The 19,794-nt window shown below is 49.5% G+C and overlaps 3 protein-coding genes; 2 read left to right on the top strand and 1 right to left on the bottom strand.

The window, feature by feature from the left end:
- Positions 1 to 7,814: 7,814 nt before the first annotated feature.
- FFUJ_12165 (uncharacterized protein) lies at positions 7,815 to 8,094 on the top strand (the record flags this gene model as incomplete). XM_023581738.1 has 2 exons in its annotated part: positions 7,815 to 8,029; positions 8,079 to 8,094. 2 exons carry the CDS (start codon positions 7,815 to 7,817, stop codon positions 8,092 to 8,094), a joined length of 231 nt encoding a protein of 76 aa, XP_023435153.1.
- Positions 8,095 to 12,380: 4,286 nt separating this feature from the next.
- On the top strand, positions 12,381 to 14,314 carry FFUJ_12164 (probable UPC2 Regulatory protein involved in control of sterol uptake; the record flags this gene model as incomplete). XM_023581737.1 has 6 exons in its annotated part: positions 12,381 to 12,448; positions 12,502 to 12,543; positions 12,594 to 12,896; positions 12,949 to 13,176; positions 13,228 to 13,264; positions 13,313 to 14,314. 6 exons carry the CDS (start codon positions 12,381 to 12,383, stop codon positions 14,312 to 14,314), a joined length of 1,680 nt encoding a protein of 559 aa, XP_023434389.1.
- Positions 14,315 to 16,646: 2,332 nt separating this feature from the next.
- FFUJ_12163 (related to SSH4-suppressor of SHR3) lies at positions 16,647 to 18,296 on the bottom strand (the record flags this gene model as incomplete). XM_023581736.1 has 3 exons in its annotated part: positions 16,647 to 17,608; positions 17,662 to 17,967; positions 18,038 to 18,296. 3 exons carry the CDS (start codon positions 18,294 to 18,296, stop codon positions 16,647 to 16,649), a joined length of 1,527 nt encoding a protein of 508 aa, XP_023434388.1.
- Between the last annotated feature and the right edge of the window lie 1,498 nt (positions 18,297 to 19,794).

Here is a 19,794-nt window from a genome sequence, read left to right as displayed (position 1 = left end):
CCAATTTGTGTGTCAATCGAACTCCAGCCATGACTCGTGTAGCGTGCATAAACACCATTGCTCTGAAATTGGTGAGATGCTCGTGAGAGGTGTCTACACGCCGGGGAAACTTTGACTGATGATAGTCAGCGACAGGAGGAGGTATAGAAACACTAACGGTGAAGTCACCACGCGGGTCTCATCATCACAAGACTCGTAAGGCTGGATATTAATGGCCGCTTCCAGAAAGCTCCGTGCATCGTGACATACACTCTCGATAAGCCACCTCGTAAGCCATCCCCTTTTCGATTCGTGGCCGCAGGGAGGTGCAAGGAGATGCAGGCCATTGCAGGGAGAGCAAAGTCTCTTGGTCAAGAACAGGTGTTTGGTCTATTGCCTCGACTTAGACATGTAGAAGCTAAATTTATCCTGGTGGCTTGCTTTCTTCTGGCAAGCTTCTGTAGTAGTGAAGCAGAGATGCACCGACCCGTCTGGACACAGAATATAGCCGTCACCGCTGGCTTCGGGAACTATCCGTATGATTCCGTCCAGTGATATCGTCGTACTGATATGGTATGGGTAATGGAGACAATATGTGCTCGGCAACCGGAGCAGGCTCACCGGACCCTGCATGCATGGTCCACGGTTAAGGCCAAGGTCCTTGTGAGGCTCGCGATATCCAATAATCAGAGCCAGAGATCTAAGTCTAGCTCAACGTCATTCCTGATTACTGGCGTGTCAGAAGACAAATATGCCATAATAGGTAAGCCCTCAGACAGGGGCGTACAAGACGACCCAAGTCTTGTGATTCTGTTCTGGTCTACTATGACCAGGCCTGCCATAACTGCGCGTACGTATGTATTGTACTGCTTCTCTCCAAGCCAAGCCGAACCAAGCCATAACAGGAGAGTAAATGAGAGGGCAACTCACACCAGTGAAACCACCACCAGAGAGAGGGTCAGGGTCTGGTGCTGCTGTTGTGCTGTGCCGTTTAAGCTTTGGCACTAGATGCGTCGGCCTTGACTGGAAAAGCTGTCGACACCATGTCATAGTCCCCTGCCCGTGTCGCCATTAATAGCTCAGCCTCGCACTACTACCCCTGTCTCATGCATGGCATGGTCCGCCCCGGGGATCCATTTCCCCCATTCTGACGCCCTTTTTGACCAAAGAACCCTGTCGGTTTATTCCCTAGCCTATTCGGCAACCCTGTCCGACGCTGTGAGCCATGGCCTGGTCTAGAACAACAAATGCATGCATTTTGGACATCGTCACTTCAACATTCGAGTGGCTGGGTCATCAACAGGCAAAAACCGACTCGTGGGAAACAAGGGAAGGGACCTTGCGAGGCTGTTGGTGACATGCTCCCCATGGTCCGGGCTTTTGAGAAGAGCCCGCAGCCCAAGCCCAAGCTGTTGTGGGCCATCTCCAGCGCCCGAATGGGTTTCTGGCTACAACAGTAACATTCGCGCAATCAGTCGTCACCGATGAAACTTGGCCCATGGCCTTGGGTTTAGCCCCTTGCCAGTGGCAGAGATTGAAGGACTGGAATAAAACATTTCTCATCGGAACCTCCTGGTCAGGCGCTGTCGTGTGCCATGTGCTTTCGAGCCCGTACCACTAGCTTCGCCCTGATATGATGGCCTCAGTAACCGAGTCAGCAATGAGATCTCCAAATGATACGTTACTGCTAGCCGTCAAAAGACCCTGAGGGCTGAGGCCCAGCCATATATGTCATTCTTGCTTGACCCTGCGTCCATATTCTACCACAAGCGTTGCATCTTTTTCACGGCTTTGATCCCGCGGCGCGGGTTTGCCGGCGCCCCTACGGAGTACACAGATTCGCATACCTAGCTTGCTCAAGGGATCAGCCTCTTTCAACCTCGTCCTTTTCGTCTATTGGCGCGCAAGTGAGCTACCCCATAGATAGCCTTCAACTATTGTGCACCGTTGATGTTCATCACCATACGAATACAATCTGATACAAAACAAGCAGGTTGTTGTCTAAAATTTCTCCTTTTCAATACTCCGTATAGGGCCGGTCTTTTCCGACTTCAAGCTGCGATCGGCAGTCTAAAGTTTTGGTCATTCAACTTGGGAGGGACATCAGATCATCGGGAGCCAGAAGTCGTGACTTTGGGTCAAATTCTCTGTCATGAGTACTCTGTAGTTGGGTCATACATTGGCAATTGTGGAAATGGCCCACGCCCTTGTCTCGTAGTCCACGTTGTTGTATCATTCTCAAGTTAACAGGTCAGGCTGGGACGTAGCTTCAATGGGGGTAGGTCATGGGACAACCTAAGAAGTGATGTTGATCTGCGATACTCACTGCCCAAGAGGGCCTCAGCAGCATCGGCTTTCAGTGATCGTCTCGTTTGACTATACTGAACGCGCAATCGGATCTGGAGTATACAAACTCGATGCTACGAATCCGAGTTCCCGCGTATCACACCGGAGACTTCAGACTGTGATACCAGAGCCAATGTGTTACAGGCTCAAAGTGCGGTCAACCCAAACCGCCGCTCAAAGCACCGGGTTACTTGTAGACAGACTGCGGTGATTACGAGACTAATGCGCATGTCTCGGGTGTGTGCCCCCTATCATCATCATCGAAGCAAGAACTGAGAATATACCAACCAGTTGTTGGAAGTGGTAGCTCGAACAAAACATAGACAGACATCAGAATAGATTTCAATTCTTGGGAGTATGAGATTGACGAGTGAGTTTGACATCAAAACACTACGGTTGTCAACGGCCGCTCCTCTCCATAGGACAAGACCGGGAACGACATTCTATTATTATCGTGCGGCATATCTTGCGGCACGAGCCTTGTAGCCATGTATCAACAAATCAGAAGCATGCTTCAGACATGGCTACTGTACCTAAAAGGCAGTGGACTTGTAAATGAACTAGCTGCCGAGGATAAGATCTTCTTTGGCTCGTAGCAAAGACCAATCTCTAAGTCTGGTCAGGGGAGTATCGGCAATGGGGTGAGATGTCTGAGCCCATTGTAGCTCACTCTGAGATGTTGATCAAGTCTGAACGCCCGAAGCTGTCACATTCTCGCAGACCTGCGGATCCGTGTGGGGACTGTTGGCATTGACCCAATATTTGTCCCGTTGAGGTAAATCGAGAGTGCCGCGGCTCCGACAGGGTCGTGATGGTACGAATCTCCTTGAGCGGGCTGTGAGCCGAGGCAAAAGACCTTGGTTTTGGAATACTTAAGATGGATCTTGTGTCTGAGTCTATCGACGGTATTCGGGGTGAAATCGTGAAGTGATAACAGCTAATATGGATATTCCCTCTTGCCTCTGTACCGATACTAGGTAGGGCGTGGATCCCAAAGGGATCGTCGGTCTGCATGCATCTCGATCTTCCGTGCCTCCCAGCTATACGGAACATGCTTCATTAGCGCCTTTTCAAAGAGGCTAAAAGGGCGGTGCGATGCACAAAGGTTCAGCTTTCAGGAACACCAAGCTCTCCACGGCGAGCACCTCACCGCTTTCGCTGTCTATTTCTCATAGTGCAGCCTTAGCTGGAATGTTTGAGACACTTATAAATTTCGCATCGGTCTTCCCAAATCGCACTGCAGCTTGCTATAATGGGATATGAGGTCATTCCGTGCGCTAATGAAAAAAGTTGTGGTGTATCAGTTGTGATTGCTTAAGAATCCTTGTTCGCCTATCTCACCCCCAATCAACTGAAATAGTGAACACAAGTGGCATCCTTCGTTCCACGGCGGACACTTGGTGACAGATCTGAAACCTACAGCTGGAATGGCACAAAACAGCGCGTACCTATGTTTCTTGTCGAGTCAGACCTGATCTATTTGAAGAAGCGACCAACCTCCCTTCAAACTTCAACCAGACCAGATTCGGTAATGACATCGCGGCCAGAGGAAGATGAGAGGCATACGCTTATGATGATCTTGAGTCTTGAGTGACAGGGGGTAGCCTGCGAAGGACTGGAGCAACAGCCAAGACCAGGGCGCGCCATGAAGTTGTTGATCTCTCCTTGTCGTGAACATGTCCAAGAGCGACCATTGCAGACATAGTATGGTAATTAATAATGAGGCTAGTTTAATGGTTTGGACTTTGGAGCGGAAAGCGGTTTAGTCAATGCTTGATGGACTTTTCGAAATGCCCTGCCATTCGTGGGTCGAGTTTCCCAGGGGAAATCCCATTTCAGGACACGAGGTTTGTGTTTTTAGCCAAACAGAAGCTCCAACGACCTTCATTGTTGAGCGAGATCTGAACAGGGGACAGGGGACCCTGGCGCACACTGACCTCTTTAGTCTGTGGAGCTACAGTAGGTTGCCTACCTCAAAACATTCAGTTATATATGGTACCTACACTGAAAACTCAAAGCTGATGCAGAATGAGGGACTCACAAGAAACGAGTTCCGTGCTCCCAATTTTATCACATCTGTGCCATGTTAGGTAGCAGGGCCAACCAGCTTTTATACTAGATCTTCCATCTCGGGAGACGATATGCGGCTTAGCATGTTGTTCCGCGAACGCTATTATCAAGCAGGCCACACTGAACCCCGCCACCAGGGCAAGAAAGTCGTCGGAACGACAGGGTAGTTGTGGAAGAGGGAATATCCCTAAGACGGAGTGAAGAATAAATCACTCGGTCCATGACCTCATAGCGCTCCTGCTAGCCCTAAAATCTGGGGACAACCACGGATGAAAACTAGTGGTCTAGGTGATTTATTTCAAGTCGCCATTGAAACTGTCGTGTGGTTGAATTGCGCACCCAATGGTGGATTGCGCTTGTAAGACTTTCGGCCGAGATGGAGACTAGCTGACAGATTTGCAATTCATCGGCCGAAGTCAGTAAAGGCCTCTGTTTCAGCTGTGGAACCTAATGGCGAGGACCAGGACTTGAAAAAGAAGGGAGCTGACAATCAGCTAGAACCGGTGTCCGATCAAAAAAGATGCGTACGGGTACAGTGACCCTCAGCCTCGTCAAGGATAGGTAACTATACTCCGTCCAGAGAGTGAATATACATAGTTTTCAACTTGTTCCACCGTTCGGGGCGGGGCTTGAGTTCCCCGAATTCAGGTGGGGGAGTGGGAGTGGTGTGGTTTGCTCTCAGAACAAGATATGTAGTAGCTTGGCGGAACTTCCTAGACCATTGACAAACAATATTCGGATTTCTGTACACAACCGCGGCCTGGTAACAGAGGACTAAGACCGGAGCAAATGCTGCTTAGGGTTCTTGCTTGCTTGCTTTGCTTTGGACTGAAGCTGAGCCCGAGCGTGAGGTATGTGTGACTTCGGGAGGTAGCAGTGTCGGACGAAGCCAACCGTGGCGTGGCTTGAAAGTTGGTGCCAGGACCTGTCGATCATTTTATTGCCGTAAGTGTAATATTCCGCAAGCTGTTCTGCGATGCTTTGTTTTGGGCCATGCTCGATTTGGGACAAAGTCTCGGGGTCTTGTCTGTTTTGATTGATGTCGAAGAGCTGCTCCCCTGATGATCTGATGCGCTGATCTGATGTGCTCATGAACTTTTTGGAAGGGTGAAAGAGGGGTGAGCTAAGTGGCTGGAAGAAAAGCGAAATGATGCATATTTTTGTTGGTGATGATGATGATGCGACGACACTGCTTCAAGAGAAGAGGGGAAGGTGGTGGGCAATAAGCAACCTTCCCGAGGCATCCTGAAGATTGGTACCCCTTCTTTTCGCTTTTTTTTCTTATCGCCAGAGCCGTGGAAGGTGCCTGGATCGATTAGGTAAGGTAGGTTGTCATAGTACAAGCAATTGCCGTAATTGTACTTGTTGGACATCCAATGCCAATGGTAATAGGTACTAATGCAAATCGCATACACCTACCTACCTATTTCCCCCCACCAGCCCAGGTACTGCCTTGATGAGCTGACCGGTAGGCCCCCTCTATGCACATGAACTTAAAGGCCTCAAATCTAAAATGGCTCTCGGTCAGATCCAAAGCATAAATGGCGTAGACTATCTGCTGCGCGACTGGATATGTAACATGTTTTGTGACTGCGACTGTGACTGCGAGACATTGCCTCTGTTCAATGTCTCATTCAAATTCTTCCGCGGTGCCATTCCGCAGTGCAACTCTGGAGTGGGTTACCAGGCTAGACGTCGATTGCTTCTAGAAGCCCCTTGGCCGAGGCCGGTCTAAAAACTACCGAACAGATATGGTCTCCATTTGACCTTTCCGTATCAAGTACTTACAGCCACAGCCTTTTGTCTCATAAACAACTCATGGTGAGGCGCCCGCACGAAACTCAATATGATCTGCAGCCGCTCACTCGTGTAACACTCAACTGCAAGCCAAAGGACTTTTCAAGTCCTTTTCAGCTAGATAGACACATGCAAGTCATGCATTGATGAGCTGTTGGCCATACTCAAGACCAGGGATGCCAACGACAAGCAACTAGATGACATGACCGCTGCATGAAAGAGAGATCCAAGGTTGGTCGTCAAATTAACCACTTCTCAGTCAGACGGCGAGAAAGTCTCTTGTGACTGACCGTGGGTGAGACTGTGATACTTTCTTCGACCCGTCATGAGTACCGAGGCACATGTTGATGGTCGATCATATGGAGTACATACAGTCGTTGGTTGCCCTTTGAAACACTGCCGCGAACTCCCTATTCTGCACTTTAGATAGGGTTAGCATTAATCAATCTGAAGCACGAGTGGACCCTTTGCAGGGAATTGCCAACAAAGGGAATAACGACCGATTCTTGGGAGGTTACTTTGAATCCCAACCCCTTGAACCATGCACCCGAGAGTTCTTCGGCCAAAGTTCTTACCCACGCTAAGTTCCCAGCATCTTGGTGCTCTATTTTGGCAGGGAGTTCATCCTCGCCGACCTTCGATATGTCACTGTCCTTATAGTATTGCAGACCATGCGGGACGTTTCCCGATTAGGCAGTTTTTGCTTGTCATATTCTATCCATTTTCTCTGTCTATCATCAGTAGAGGTTCCGCTGGAGTCCCTGAGATAAGTCTCACAACCTTAGTGCTTTACTAAATACCTGAGGGATGGTCTGGTTATGTACCAAGTGGATAACACTCTTGGATGTTGGCACTCGTCATTTCATGTTCGGTCAGGTTTGACTTTCTGTCATCTGAAGTTTGAGTTCCATCATGGTAAATTCCAGGCTTTTCCTTTCACAAAAGTCAAGGGCAAGCTACTAGCCTTACAAGGTCGGTTCTCAATTCCTATTCGTGCACCTAGCTTGTCAGATGGCTATGCAACCGTGAATCGCTTCTGATTCGCACGCAATAGGTGACTTAAAACGTGGTTACTACGGTAGTCTGCTTTTGGAAAACACCCAGGCATCATGTCATCAGTCATCTTCTCCCTCCAATCTTCCTATTCACCCTGCCCTTGTCCTGCGCAGGGGTCGTGGCATAGTCGAGAGGTTGACGGACAAGGGGCCGATGCTAAAAAAAATGTCGTTCTCAAACTATCGTCAAGTCCCGAACTTGAACTACAAAAGCACCACTTGGCCAGGAAGCGGATGCTACGCTGCCCACAGAACCGGAGAAATACTTCCTTGACAAAACAGGGACCAGGCGATGAATGAAAGTTGGGGCTAGAACGGCTGGTCGTGGTAATAGGGCCATGCTCGAGAGAAGTAAACCCGTCATATTATCGGGCGACGTACTACCCCGAATTGCCGTTTGTGGATCTACTACTGTAAAAGAAGTTTCAGAGCATTGATACCATGGCTAGAAATAGCTTCATTGTGCGGTCAGGAAAGATTGTTTTCTCCAGTTATACAAAGCCCAGGTCGCACTCGGTATCTTGAGCTAAATCTTTGGTCGTTATCCTTGCGGCGCGAAACTCTACCATGAATTTGCAATACGTTTCTCGACAGCCCGTGAAAGGCCCAAGTCTGTGGTTGAGTGTTACACCAGAGGACGAAGCCCGAATGCGCCGACACCCTGGACAAGACATGATCTACAGCATACCCGAAGTAATCCCGCACAGGAGTGTTGGGAGCGGGAGGATCATGTCTATCAGTAACATGTCATACCGTAACTTTCCAGCTCGTCTGCTACAAAAGTACGCATGTACGGAATGATAGAAGAATGTGCTTGGGTGACAAAAACAGCGAGCATGAGAGATGATGACGGAGAGTTGTGTAAGACGGCGTCAAGATAGGCCTGGCTAGACTGACTGCGCCTACAATTGCTACTGCTACTGCTACTGCTACTGCTACTACTACCGCAACATTGAGATCCTTAGCTACATGATCGGACGCATAACACTGACCAACGACGTCATGGTCTTATGTTTTCCAGCTCCGAAAAGGCGCAGAGACGAGATACTCGACTCGTAGGAGCGGCCCGCGGCTCTGTCTCAGCTGCAAGATGAGATACCTAGGGCGACACGAGCCAAAGATTTGGAAACAGACGAAAAAACGAATAACGAAGCGAAGCCACTGTGAAAGCATTCATGCGGCGTTTATCTTACGGTGGGCCGTAAGTAACGTTCCAGTGTTACTCATCTACAGCTATACTGTGTCCGGTTAGACTGTCACTTTTTATAGATATTCTCCATATTCTGATCTCGAGCCTCAGCGTAAAATGTGCCGTTTCTGGAGCCATGTCGCCACTGAGATGGCGCTTGTAATGCAATGCAAGGCAGTTTGTTTGACCCCAGCCTGGCCGCTACCTTACTATGAACATGGCTTTGGATGTTTTGGGCCGGATGGAATTGGACTGGATTTGGATTTGAGATGGCCCGGTTCTCGCAGGGACCTAAGATCAAAGCTTCAACTACCGGCGGCCCCGGCTTGTCCGTCTCTGGTCTATGATGCCGACGCCCCGACCTTCGTCTACCACCGCCTGAGAGCCCGCCCGCCATCCCAATCCCAATGTTGTTTCGCCCTGTCGTAAACGCACGAGCCAATCAACGGCTCGAGTCTGGGACAGCATGAGCGAATGGAAACCAAATCCGCTACTTGAGCCAAGTTGAGCCGTAGACCGGGGTCCACGGGCACCGTAGCCCAGTCCAGACAGCCCAGCCCAGCCTAACTTTCATATCCGTTCAGTAAAGTACCTAGTTAACTAACAGTCCAGTGCACCGGGCAAACCAGCCTCTCTCTCTGTAGGGAAACTCGGGGAGTGGTTGAACCTTTCAACGACTAAAATCCCCCCTGGGCCTGAAGGGAGAAAACAACCTACACAGGGCACGGACATGGAAAGTTATTTTTACTTTGTCACCTATGTACTCAGTGCTTTTGTCACCCTCTCTTCCCCTCGTTCGACTTTCAGTTTAGTCACCACTTACCTGTGAATTCCTTGGCAATACGTCGAGAGAAGTCTTCTCTCGTTTTTACTTCTTTCTTCTTCCTTTGTCTCTTTCAAGAGGTCTCAGCTTCTCTTCCGGACACCGCGGAAAAGTGGAGGACGGACACTAGTCTCAACGATCTAAGACAATGGAACTCTCCCTAACCCTTTGACCCTGGGCCATGTGCGTCATGCCCTCTGCTCACATCTCGGCCCTTCAGGGAGCAAGAAAGCTTCTGACCTTAACAAAGAACATCAAAATAAACCCAGCAGAGAAGCATCCTAAGCTTGTGATGGCTTACCTAAACCTTTATGTCACCTATGGCTAAGGTCCTGAGTTTTCTTGCACCCTCTAGCTCGGCCGCCATTTTTGTGATTGAGGATGACAGAAGATTTAAGACTAAAGCCCCGGGTGACAAAACTTATTAAACCGTATTTGAATAAACTTGAGAGTCCATGTGGTCGGCTTATTTTGTTTCCTGATATAAAAGCATGCAGTCTTTTGACACCCGACAATATTGTGATGAGTGTCTGGTGTTTGCTGCAGCTGGATGAAAAAACAGGCACCTGTTGAGAGGTCGAGAGCCAAAATTTTTAGGTAACTGGGCGCTGCGGTACACCATTCTGTAGGTGACACTGTCCGCCACTATCTCTTGTTGTTCCTTTACCAGGTACTCGCATTCGGTTGCTGTATTTGTGATTTGTTATTATTATTGCTTCATTGCTTTTATTTGTCCATTCTGGGCTGGGCTGGACTGGGTTTCTACCCGCCACCACCATGTCGGCGAGACTCAACCTCATGATTTCAGGAACATTCCGCCCATGTAAGAAAGGGAAGCATTGCATGGCAGTACCATCTCGGCGGTCGTGTAGAACCATGGGACGAGCACAAGCCAGCAAGGTCGCCCGGCCACCAATGAACCATCCCCAATCGCCTGCTCCCCAAAATAGCACAACAGAAGCACCTGGTATGGATCGATGTTATCTTCAGGTATGGACCATGGACCCGTCATACCTTTACCGAACCGACGCCTAGCCTAAGCATCTCCAATTGCTGCTTCAGCACCCCTACATACTCCGCAGTCCTCCCGCTTAGAAGGTTACCTCTGCTCCCTGACCAATCCTTACGGTACCTTGAGCCCCTCTGATCTGGCATGGAAGAGATGTGTTACTAAGGTTGATGGTCTGTGACCAACGCTTTCTCTAGAGAACCCGCAAACAGATGAATTGGTTTTTTTTTGACTATGACAGATGCCCAGCCCAGGGATCTTTTGAAGAGCGGCCCTATTACTGATGAGGCTGCAGGACGCCCCCCCTTGGCCAAGCTGTGGCACCGGACCACACCCCATCTCTAGCGTCTTGGGTTGGGTTATGTTTTTTTTTGGTAGACCAGACCAGCACCAGCACCGCACCATCGCACACTTGCCCATCAGGCAGGCGGCGGCGCGGACACCACAGAGTCACAGCTGTACTCGGGGTTCACGGCCAAGAAGCAGCATCCGATTCATTGGGACTCATCAATTGCTGTCCGCTGCCGTAGTCCCGGGGCCCGCACTCCACAGCCCACAATTCCTCTAGTCTGAGGCCGAGCTCGCCGCTTGTCTTGACGTTCCCTCGGCTCATTCCTGCGCTTCTGAATGGCAGGTCGGGTATCCGTAGTGTAGTGCAGTGTAGTTGTTGGTGATTCTGATGTTATGCTATACTAAGCTGTTCAGGCTCAAGCACAACAGGCAATCGGGAGACTAAGGCTGGCTGGTGGTGGGTGCCCATGGGCTGTACGCATTAGGACTGGTGGTGAACTGGCACTGGCGCTGCTGTCTGGTAGGTTGCTGGCACCTGCATCATGGCACATGGCACGCTGTTACCTCACCTTACTCTTACAGTTTACTGGTCTTTTCATCCATTGCAAGCATTTCACAGTACAGTACAACACGATAGGTACCCTTACACAGCCTTCCACCCGTTCCTTCCATCCCACTCTTACCTTACCTGTCTGGCACCTACCTTACCTTACACTCCCACACACCTCACCTCTTACACCCCGGTTGCTCCTCCCCTCCCCCATCTGAGCTGCTCCCGCACCGCACCTGCCTGCCCTGTGGATTAGATCCGCTTGTATTTAACAATGCCATCGTCCCCAGCTCCTTCTTGGATCCCCTCTTGATTCCCTTTCGGTCATCTACAACAAACATCTTCGTCTTTACAAGTCAACACCACGTTCGCTATCCTCCTCACCCTCCTCACCTCTCTCAACTCTCTTAGGAAGTCCTCGTCGACTCCTGTCACTCGCTTTTTATTTCACGGTGCTTTGGTTCTGGAACAACGATCCTCCTTCACGATACGCTTCTCAACTCATATCTCTGGGTATTCAATCGTTTCCCGTTGTATATAATCAGGAACGAACACGAAGTGCAGACACCAATTCTCAGATAGAGACCACGGCTTACACCAGAACCTTCTGGACTCAAACTCAATCTGTCAATAATCGACTACCGGTTCAACTGGAAACGAAGCTTCTCAAGTGCATTTACATGGTCATCTTGGCTTCCGATTCTACAATCAGTTGATATCCTCACTTCTGCATACCCACAGTCGCTTCCAAAGCTATCACAACTCCTCTTCAAAAGAAGGAAACCAATTAACCGCCATATTCGATCGCTACCAACCGTTTGGAAGACTTGGATATAGACAACTACCGCAACACGCAGCATCACTGGCCAAGGTTTTAGATATCTCTTCAACTCATCTGGCCTTGATCATTCCTGCTCCGTAGAGTCCATCGAGCATCTCAGTCACATTAGATTGTTGAAGCCCTCCGTGTATAAGTTTGAATCCTCGACTTGCACCTGAGTACATCCTCTCGACGTTCTACGCTGAATTGTTGTCTATCACGAGGCTCCATTCGCGAACTATCTCTAATACGGACTCCTTGGATCGGTTCCTGGAAACCGATTGACTGGGTAGATCACTTGCTGCCCTTGTCCCTCCAACACTCGCTATAAATCCACAAGCTTGTCTTGGTGGATCACTTCGTGTATGTCACTTGAGCCTCATCAAAACCTGTGCGTGTACTTATTCACTTAACAGTTCTAATTTACAGATACCTCTGTAACTTTTGCAAAATGGCTGGTCCCGGTGGTGGTCCCCCTCGCCGCAGCCACACCAAATCTCGCAAGGGCTGTGATACCTGGTATGCCCCATCAATCTTTGATGGCTTTGTACAACACTAACAATTACTCACAGCAAGCGCCGCCATATCCGATGCGATGAAAACTTCCCCCAGTGGTGAGTTGTGATTCGGAGAAGACTTCTTGTTCCCAAGCTAATAAATGAAGCCGAAATTGCACCAAGCACAAGATTCGATGCCCATACAACGATGTACAGGTTCCTGATGCTGAGCGCTCTACAACTCCCGACAAGCCAGACCTGATGTGGACGCCCCAAATTGAAGCCGCCATTGCTGAATGGCAAACGACAGGCATCTTCCCACTCCCCAGCCTGGGAATCTACCCTGCCCCCATGCCACACCTGTACTCTGTTGAAGATCTCCGTCTGATCTACCATGTTGCAACACTATACTACCAACTCGCTACCATCGATGCTAACAATTTCACCCTTTGGACTCGCCATATTCCAACGTACGTCGAAATAACATAACTCTTAAATTGGTACATACTGACTCCGACCTAGTCTTCTTCGAATTGGTGCCACGACACCGTATGTGATGCACGCTCTGCTCGCTTTCTCTGCTATGCATATTGCTTTCCTCACCGACTGCCCTCTAGTTGGCAGCATGGCGTATGAGCACCGCGGCATTGCCCTCAAGGGCCTCCAGGAAGCCATTGGGTCTTTCTCTCGAGAGACATCAGATGCTATCCTTGCTGCCTCCCTCGTTCTCTCATGGCAGGCTACGGACTGGTAAGAATCACAAATTCAATATCTAGTGAAGGGAATTAACAACATAATCAGGCGCAGCTGGACCCAGTTGATGCAAGGCACTTCATCCGTAAGTTGACCCGAGTATAGCAGTAGAATTCTACTGACCAGCAGATAGGTGATCGATGCCATGGACCCCTGGAAGCATGAGTCCCAGTTCGGAGACTTCATCGCCGAGAGTAGCACGTTCCCAACTGCCCCGCCATCTCCCGGAAAGGATCATCGCCCAAGCCAGCCTCGCCCTGAGGATCTGGATGCCTACCATCGAACGCTCGAGCAGATTCAAAAAGTCGAGGCACACCTCAAGTACCACAAGGAAGATACTACACAGATTCAGCATCTCATTGGCTTTCTCCGAGGCTCCCGCAAGATTAGCCCTACGCTCTCCATTGCCCAGCAATTTGAGCGTCTCCAGCCTCTCCGCAAATGGCTCTTCTGGATGCCCGTGGGTTACCTGCAGAACTACCATGGCTCTCCCAACTCGCTGGTCATCATTGCTTATCTGTATACCGTGGCTCTTCTTATGGAACGTCTCTTCCCAGAGATTGGCGCCGCCTATTTTGGCAGTCTGTCTATTTCTCCTGTTGAAGAAATTGCTCGACGACTCATGTCCATCAACGTTTCTGGCGTCGGAAGCGAGATGCAAACTCCCTTGACTCTAATGGAGTTCCCTATCGACACAGTCAGCCAGTTTCGGTCGCGTATGGGATGGATGCACCCCGAAAGAACTCCCTCTTTTCCTCAGTTCAATCCTCGCAATTTCACTATCCAGGAGGAGGTGCCCACCCATGAGTCGTATCTGTACGGAAACCCTGCTTTCAGCTACAGCACTGAGGAAATGCCTATGCTCAACGCATCCGGACCACCTTCTGCAGTAAGCCCCCTGGTCTTGTCGCCATATCCAAGCCAGCAGTACCTCAGTGTTCCCTCACCGGCGTACAATGGGGCTTACAGCCCGGCATCCTCGACTTTCGAGGGCTCTGTCGCATACAGCGATACTGAAGAGTATGGATCATGGGACATGAACACTCTACAAGGCGGGCCATCCTCATCAATTCAGGACTCCCCTCAAAACTATGGCGTCGGGTTCGTTACTCCTGTCCAGGCTGTGTGGATCTAGGCTCCTCGAGACGACCACTGGCTCAATTTACACAAAGAACATTAGGGGATTGACCGTTACCACCCAGGATGAACACGACACCTACATACCCGCCTCCAGAGGACCCGAGTCTATACATGACTTCCCTGACGAGCACCCAATCTCCATATATCAAATCGGAGCAATTCGGCATGCTTCCTCTCCCCGAATCTCCCGTCGCGTCGAACGCACCGCTCCCACGACATCGCCATACCTCATCCATGTCCTCGGCCCCACACCTACCTTCTCCTCTGGCACGACCCCCTGTGATGCACCAATATGACGACAATACCCGACGCCGAGCCACCTGATACCAAGTCCGACTTCGATTCACCCTCACCTGTTGTTACTGTTATGATTTAATTCGATGTTCTGCTTTTTCCGAAAACGACGCAGGCGCCATGTATATCACACTCCTTCAACGCTCGCTACACCCAAACCTCTGCGTCAACGACGCTGACACTCCCTACCACTCGACTAACACGTGCATTTGGAAGTGCCGTGTTATATTCCACACTCCTTATGATACCCACTCTCAGAGGAACGACATTCCTTCATACTATGATACCCGATAGACACTCCTTTATGACGACTTATGAGATTTCGATCGGTTATAGAATTCACTCCTTACGGTTTCCGCCAAAGATGGCGGAAGAACCGTATCCGGAAAGCATAGCGACTGTTTTTTGTTTTTTTACTGCGCCTGGAAAAAGTTTGGCGTTGAAGGGAGTTTTGAGATAGCATTTGTTTGGCTCTGAATCATGTTTTATTTTTTGATGTATGTATGCTTGGGATAGGTGCTTGCAGCGCCCGACTCTTCGCAGAGCCTGGAGCAACGATGGAACAACACGGAACAGAAGCACAGTTGCATTTTGACTTGAATTTACCTGGCTCTTTAAGAGAGGCCATGGCTGGATATGTATGCTCGGGTGATATGAAACATGCGAGGATAGACTGCTTGTTTGTTATATGTTAGCTACGATCATGTTTTTGGATATGTAGGGAAGATTGATGTCTGGTGGCAGTTCTTTTATGTTCGGCCCGGAGGTTAATTGATAATCTAAGATGTTTACACTCATTTATGCCATTGGTACAAATGTGATTTCAACAATGGAAACTGTGATTGACAGCGACCAAGTACTAAGCTGAGCTATGTACGTTTCATTTTCCAATACATGCACCAAAATAATTGACTCGCTCAGCTTTTGGCCACTCCACACAACAAATCTCGATATCATCGATAAAAAATCTGGTAGTTAATATGAAATATGAAAGCCAATGTATCTAGATAATTTTCTACTGCTTTCTGGTTGAGTTGGGGGATTTGATCTTCTTGTCGCCGGCTTTTTTCTGAACGGGGCCATGGGGATAGACTTGAGTCGCAAGTACCTCGGAATGAAAGGTACATTTAAGCAAATACATTTCAACCCAGTTGCTAGTCTTCCTGTCGCCATTCTGTAGATCTTGTAGATTTATTTAGTCGATGGGGAAATGTTGCGGGCATCAAATATGAACGCAGGAAAATGAAGGTAGTATAAAGGTCTCTCTTTATTAGCTGCTGTTATTTGATGACTGTTAAGAGTTAGCAGTTTTAATGTTCAACGAAACATTATGAAGCCTACATATGCAGTCACCAGACCCCTAATATGTTCAAGCCATTTCACATCACCTCGCTTCATGATATCGACACATGAAAGGTTGCGATAGTATAAGTGGTTGGGAATTCATGTCGAGACTACTTCCACTACTTCATACTCAAACTCGAAGTCGCCCATTTTATCATGAGGCAGCGACCGAAGCCTCATCCAACATCAACGCCCTCACAGTCATCAGTGCATGAGCCACTATCTAAACAACCATGCGCTCTTCGATCAGTCCCAGATACGTAGTGGTGAGTCATGTTTAAGGAAACAAAGAAGCGTGAAAACGAGAAGAAGGAGCGCAAATCCATCCAGGTTGTTGGTATCAATATTCCATTCCGGTCCCCTTTCCAGGAACTCATATCCAGCTGGTTCACAACCCTGAGACCGAAGCGGATTTTCTGTCTAAAAATAAAAATAAAAAAGACGACTGCCGACCGTTTGGAGGCTCTTCTGCCTCGGAAACGTGCGCCTGTCAATGCTCAAAACTCCAAGGCGCCTGTGCGAGAAAACAACGATTGAAATGGATCATGTATGGGGATCGGTCCTGTCAACTCCGGTATCATATGTTGTCGATGCTGCATCTCTTAAGCATCGTCGTTCGTCTTCCATGTCATGTTCAGACGTTCATGTATAAAAACTTGTGTCTGGGCAGGCCGCATTCGAATGCCCACTCAAGCAGAAGTGCTGCTGCGAGGTCTATTGGACGGCGTTCGGTTCGGTGGCGGTAATCGAGCACTATCACTACGGTCACGACCAGCTCCTTCCCGCATAGCGTCGCTGTAGCTGGGTACTGGCGGTTGGCGAGGACTTGAAGTTTGCCGTGAGGGAAGCACCGTAGCAGAAGAGTTACCTCGGCTGCGGTTCAATACGCGAATAAGAGGCGTATCTTCCTCGCTGTCACTTCCATATCGACCATCTTCGCTACCTGAATGATCGGGACTTTGGTATTCAGGAGGCGGGTTTGTCGCATCCTCGAGATGCAGATGCAGAGGGTTGTGCTCGTGCGTCTCCTGCTGAGGTGCGGCATTGCTGCTAGCTTCGCCGTTCTCCTCGTTGGGTACGAAATGAGCCAAAGAAATATCGGTCGAGCTTCTGACTGGTCCGGGACTTGTTGGAGGAAGGACGCGAAAGTTACCACTGCGTGTTCGTCCATGCGAAGGGTTGAGATCGTTAGATGGGTTGCGTGTGTTGTAAGAGCTCGCAGTGATGGAGTGGCTGTGTTGCCTGCCTTGAGGATAAGTATTGCCGTCTTTGGTGCCAGCTTCTAACAGTATGCTACCCTGCTCGGATCCATAAGGTGGCGGAGGAGCCAGGCTTCCAGTCACAGGAGCCAGACCCCATTTCTTGACGTTGGCCTCAATGAAGACGAAGCCGGCCTGACCAAGGTTGACGTGAATAGTAGAAGGACCATTTGCACCGATGGCAGGGAAGAAGTTTTGCGCCTTGAGTCCGTGAACAACCTCCTCGAGCTTCTTACCATTGCGAGTGAAGAAGATAGCACCGGTTCGAGGACGATAACCCACACCAACGACATCACCCTGCACTAGTGGAGGACCATAGGGAGTCGCGCCGAATGGTTGATTGTAGCGACGGGCACCGGTAGATTGATATCCGACAGAGTACTTGTGATATCCTGGCATCAAAATCAGTAAATGATCGTGGAAGATCAAATTGTGGCAAACTCACCCGGCAGTCGGAAAAGAGGATAAGGTTTGGTAGCCATGCCGATACTAAGCAGAGTGTTTTCGGGCTTTTCGTATATCTTGGCTTCCCAGTAGTAGACATCGTTTTGTTTGGGAACAGGAAGATTGCTCATGACGGTGCATTCCGAGTCAAAAAATTCAATTTCAGTACGAGCTTCGACAAAGCAGTTGGCGATCTCCAGTTCAGGTTCAAATTCCCATGCGGAGACACCCTTTTCCTGTATGGCGAGGTATTGAGACAGAGAGATATCAGTCTGCATTGATTCGGGAGGGTTGGCAGTAACCCAGGCTTTTGAACGCAACAGACGTTAGTAAAATACATTCGCCAGGTTAGCGAGCGCAAAATTTTGGTGACATACCTTTTGCACGTAGATATTCCTGGCGAGACATATCATCCATGACCTCGAGGGCCTCAGCCTCATCGCGTGCGAACGCTTGTTCATCATCGTATTCGCCAGGTCGACCGAGGCGATCGAGGATGATGCGACCAGTACTCGCACAGCCAGAAACCCAGAAGATAAAGATGACTAGGGCGATGAGGACGATGGAGCCGAAGGATGACACGAGGCCGATGACGACGCCTGTAAAGGCAGACGACGGGTTGGAAGAGAGCCCCATGATGGGCGACGGACAAAGTATTTAATGTCCGCCTCTTGATTTTGATTCGATTTGCTTGATCTTGATGAGGTCGAGGGATTAATTCAAGGAGAATTGCGTTTGGGTCGGATTGTATAGATCGTGTTGTGCGGATTAGTCGATCGATCGGTCGGTCGGGGACAATCAAGGCACGGATCTTGGCGGACGGCGTCACCGCCGCAAATAGTACATGTAAGAATCAATCGCGCGGCGAGATAAGCAGAAAGGAGACGTGGCTGAGGAGCCAGTCGAAGATGAAGTCGCTAATATCGATGAACGGAGGAATCGAAAACGCCGAAAGAAGGTGAGAATAAACCTGAGGAGGATGGGGAACGACGCCAAAAGATTTGGTGGTGATGGTGAAGGAGGAGAGTGACGAAGACGGGGGAGGGAGAGACGAGAGAAGCGAGGCGTCTTTGGGTGAGGTGGTTGGCCGTTAAGTGCTAGAGGATTGGATCAAATGTGGAGGAGGATAAGCCTACCTTAGCTTGCTTAGCTACCTACAGCGCAATACAGACGCCTACTAGATTTTAGCCCACGCGATATCGCCACTTGAACGCAAACTGCGGACTATCAGCAAATCAAAAGTTGCGAGATGATTCTTTAAGGCGATCTTTTAGAGAGACATTGACTTAACAACAGTTTCTTAGAGAAATATTTAAATATATATGTACACAATAGGCTCATCCAAGCAGCGAACAATTGTCTCTAGCACTGACAAAAGACTAGGTATCGTCATAAGCCCATCGAAGCAGACAGTGGACGTTACCAGTGACCTCCTCCTAGTGGGATCTGGGCTACCACTTCCCGACGGGGCACCCGCAGGGGTATCGCCTTCAGTGAGAAGCCTAAGGAGGGGGCCCAAGGGTCGACGGAAGCAGCGGGAGCGGGCTGATGGGACATGATAGCGCTTGCATCGTGTTAGCGCAAGTCACCACATGACGCTGCATAGCACTAACATCCAGCGTGGGGCCTCATGTCTCCCAAGGCTGAGCCAGAACGATCATCATCAGTCAATGGAATCTCAAAGTGGCTGATGAACCTGGACCTGGAACCTTGTCAGACCAGGACAGGAACCAAAAGAAGCGAAGCGAATCGAAATGCGGCGCCGATGACGACGTTGAGAGTGAGTTTGGCTACTGACTGACTTTTACGATATTGTATCTGTGACGCGAACAGTAAGAGACCCCCCAATCACCTAAATCACTCTCTCACTCTCTCACTCGTTCACAACAACCGCAGTCTCCAACATATCGCATGATAATAATACCAAGCAATGCAAAATGCGTTTTTGTTTCGGCCCGGTGCCTGTCCCCTCACAGCTAAGACGCCCCCAGGTTTCACATCTTCCATGGATCTTAGCGCCTTGTCCATCAAAACAACAGAGCATCTCAGCTCGTATCCTATTTTGAGCGTTCGCGATACGCCTTGCGTCTACTAATTTCCAAGAATTATACGTCAGCCAACGAATTGTCAAATC

The sequence above is a fragment of the Fusarium fujikuroi genome, chromosome FFUJ_chr08 (assembly GCF_900079805.1).
Source record: "Fusarium fujikuroi IMI 58289 draft genome, chromosome FFUJ_chr08".
Taxonomy (NCBI): Eukaryota; Fungi; Ascomycota; class Sordariomycetes; order Hypocreales; family Nectriaceae; genus Fusarium; species Fusarium fujikuroi.
The sequence above is the reverse complement of the archived record's forward strand: the minus strand, read 5'-3'. Positions and strand labels throughout refer to the sequence as shown.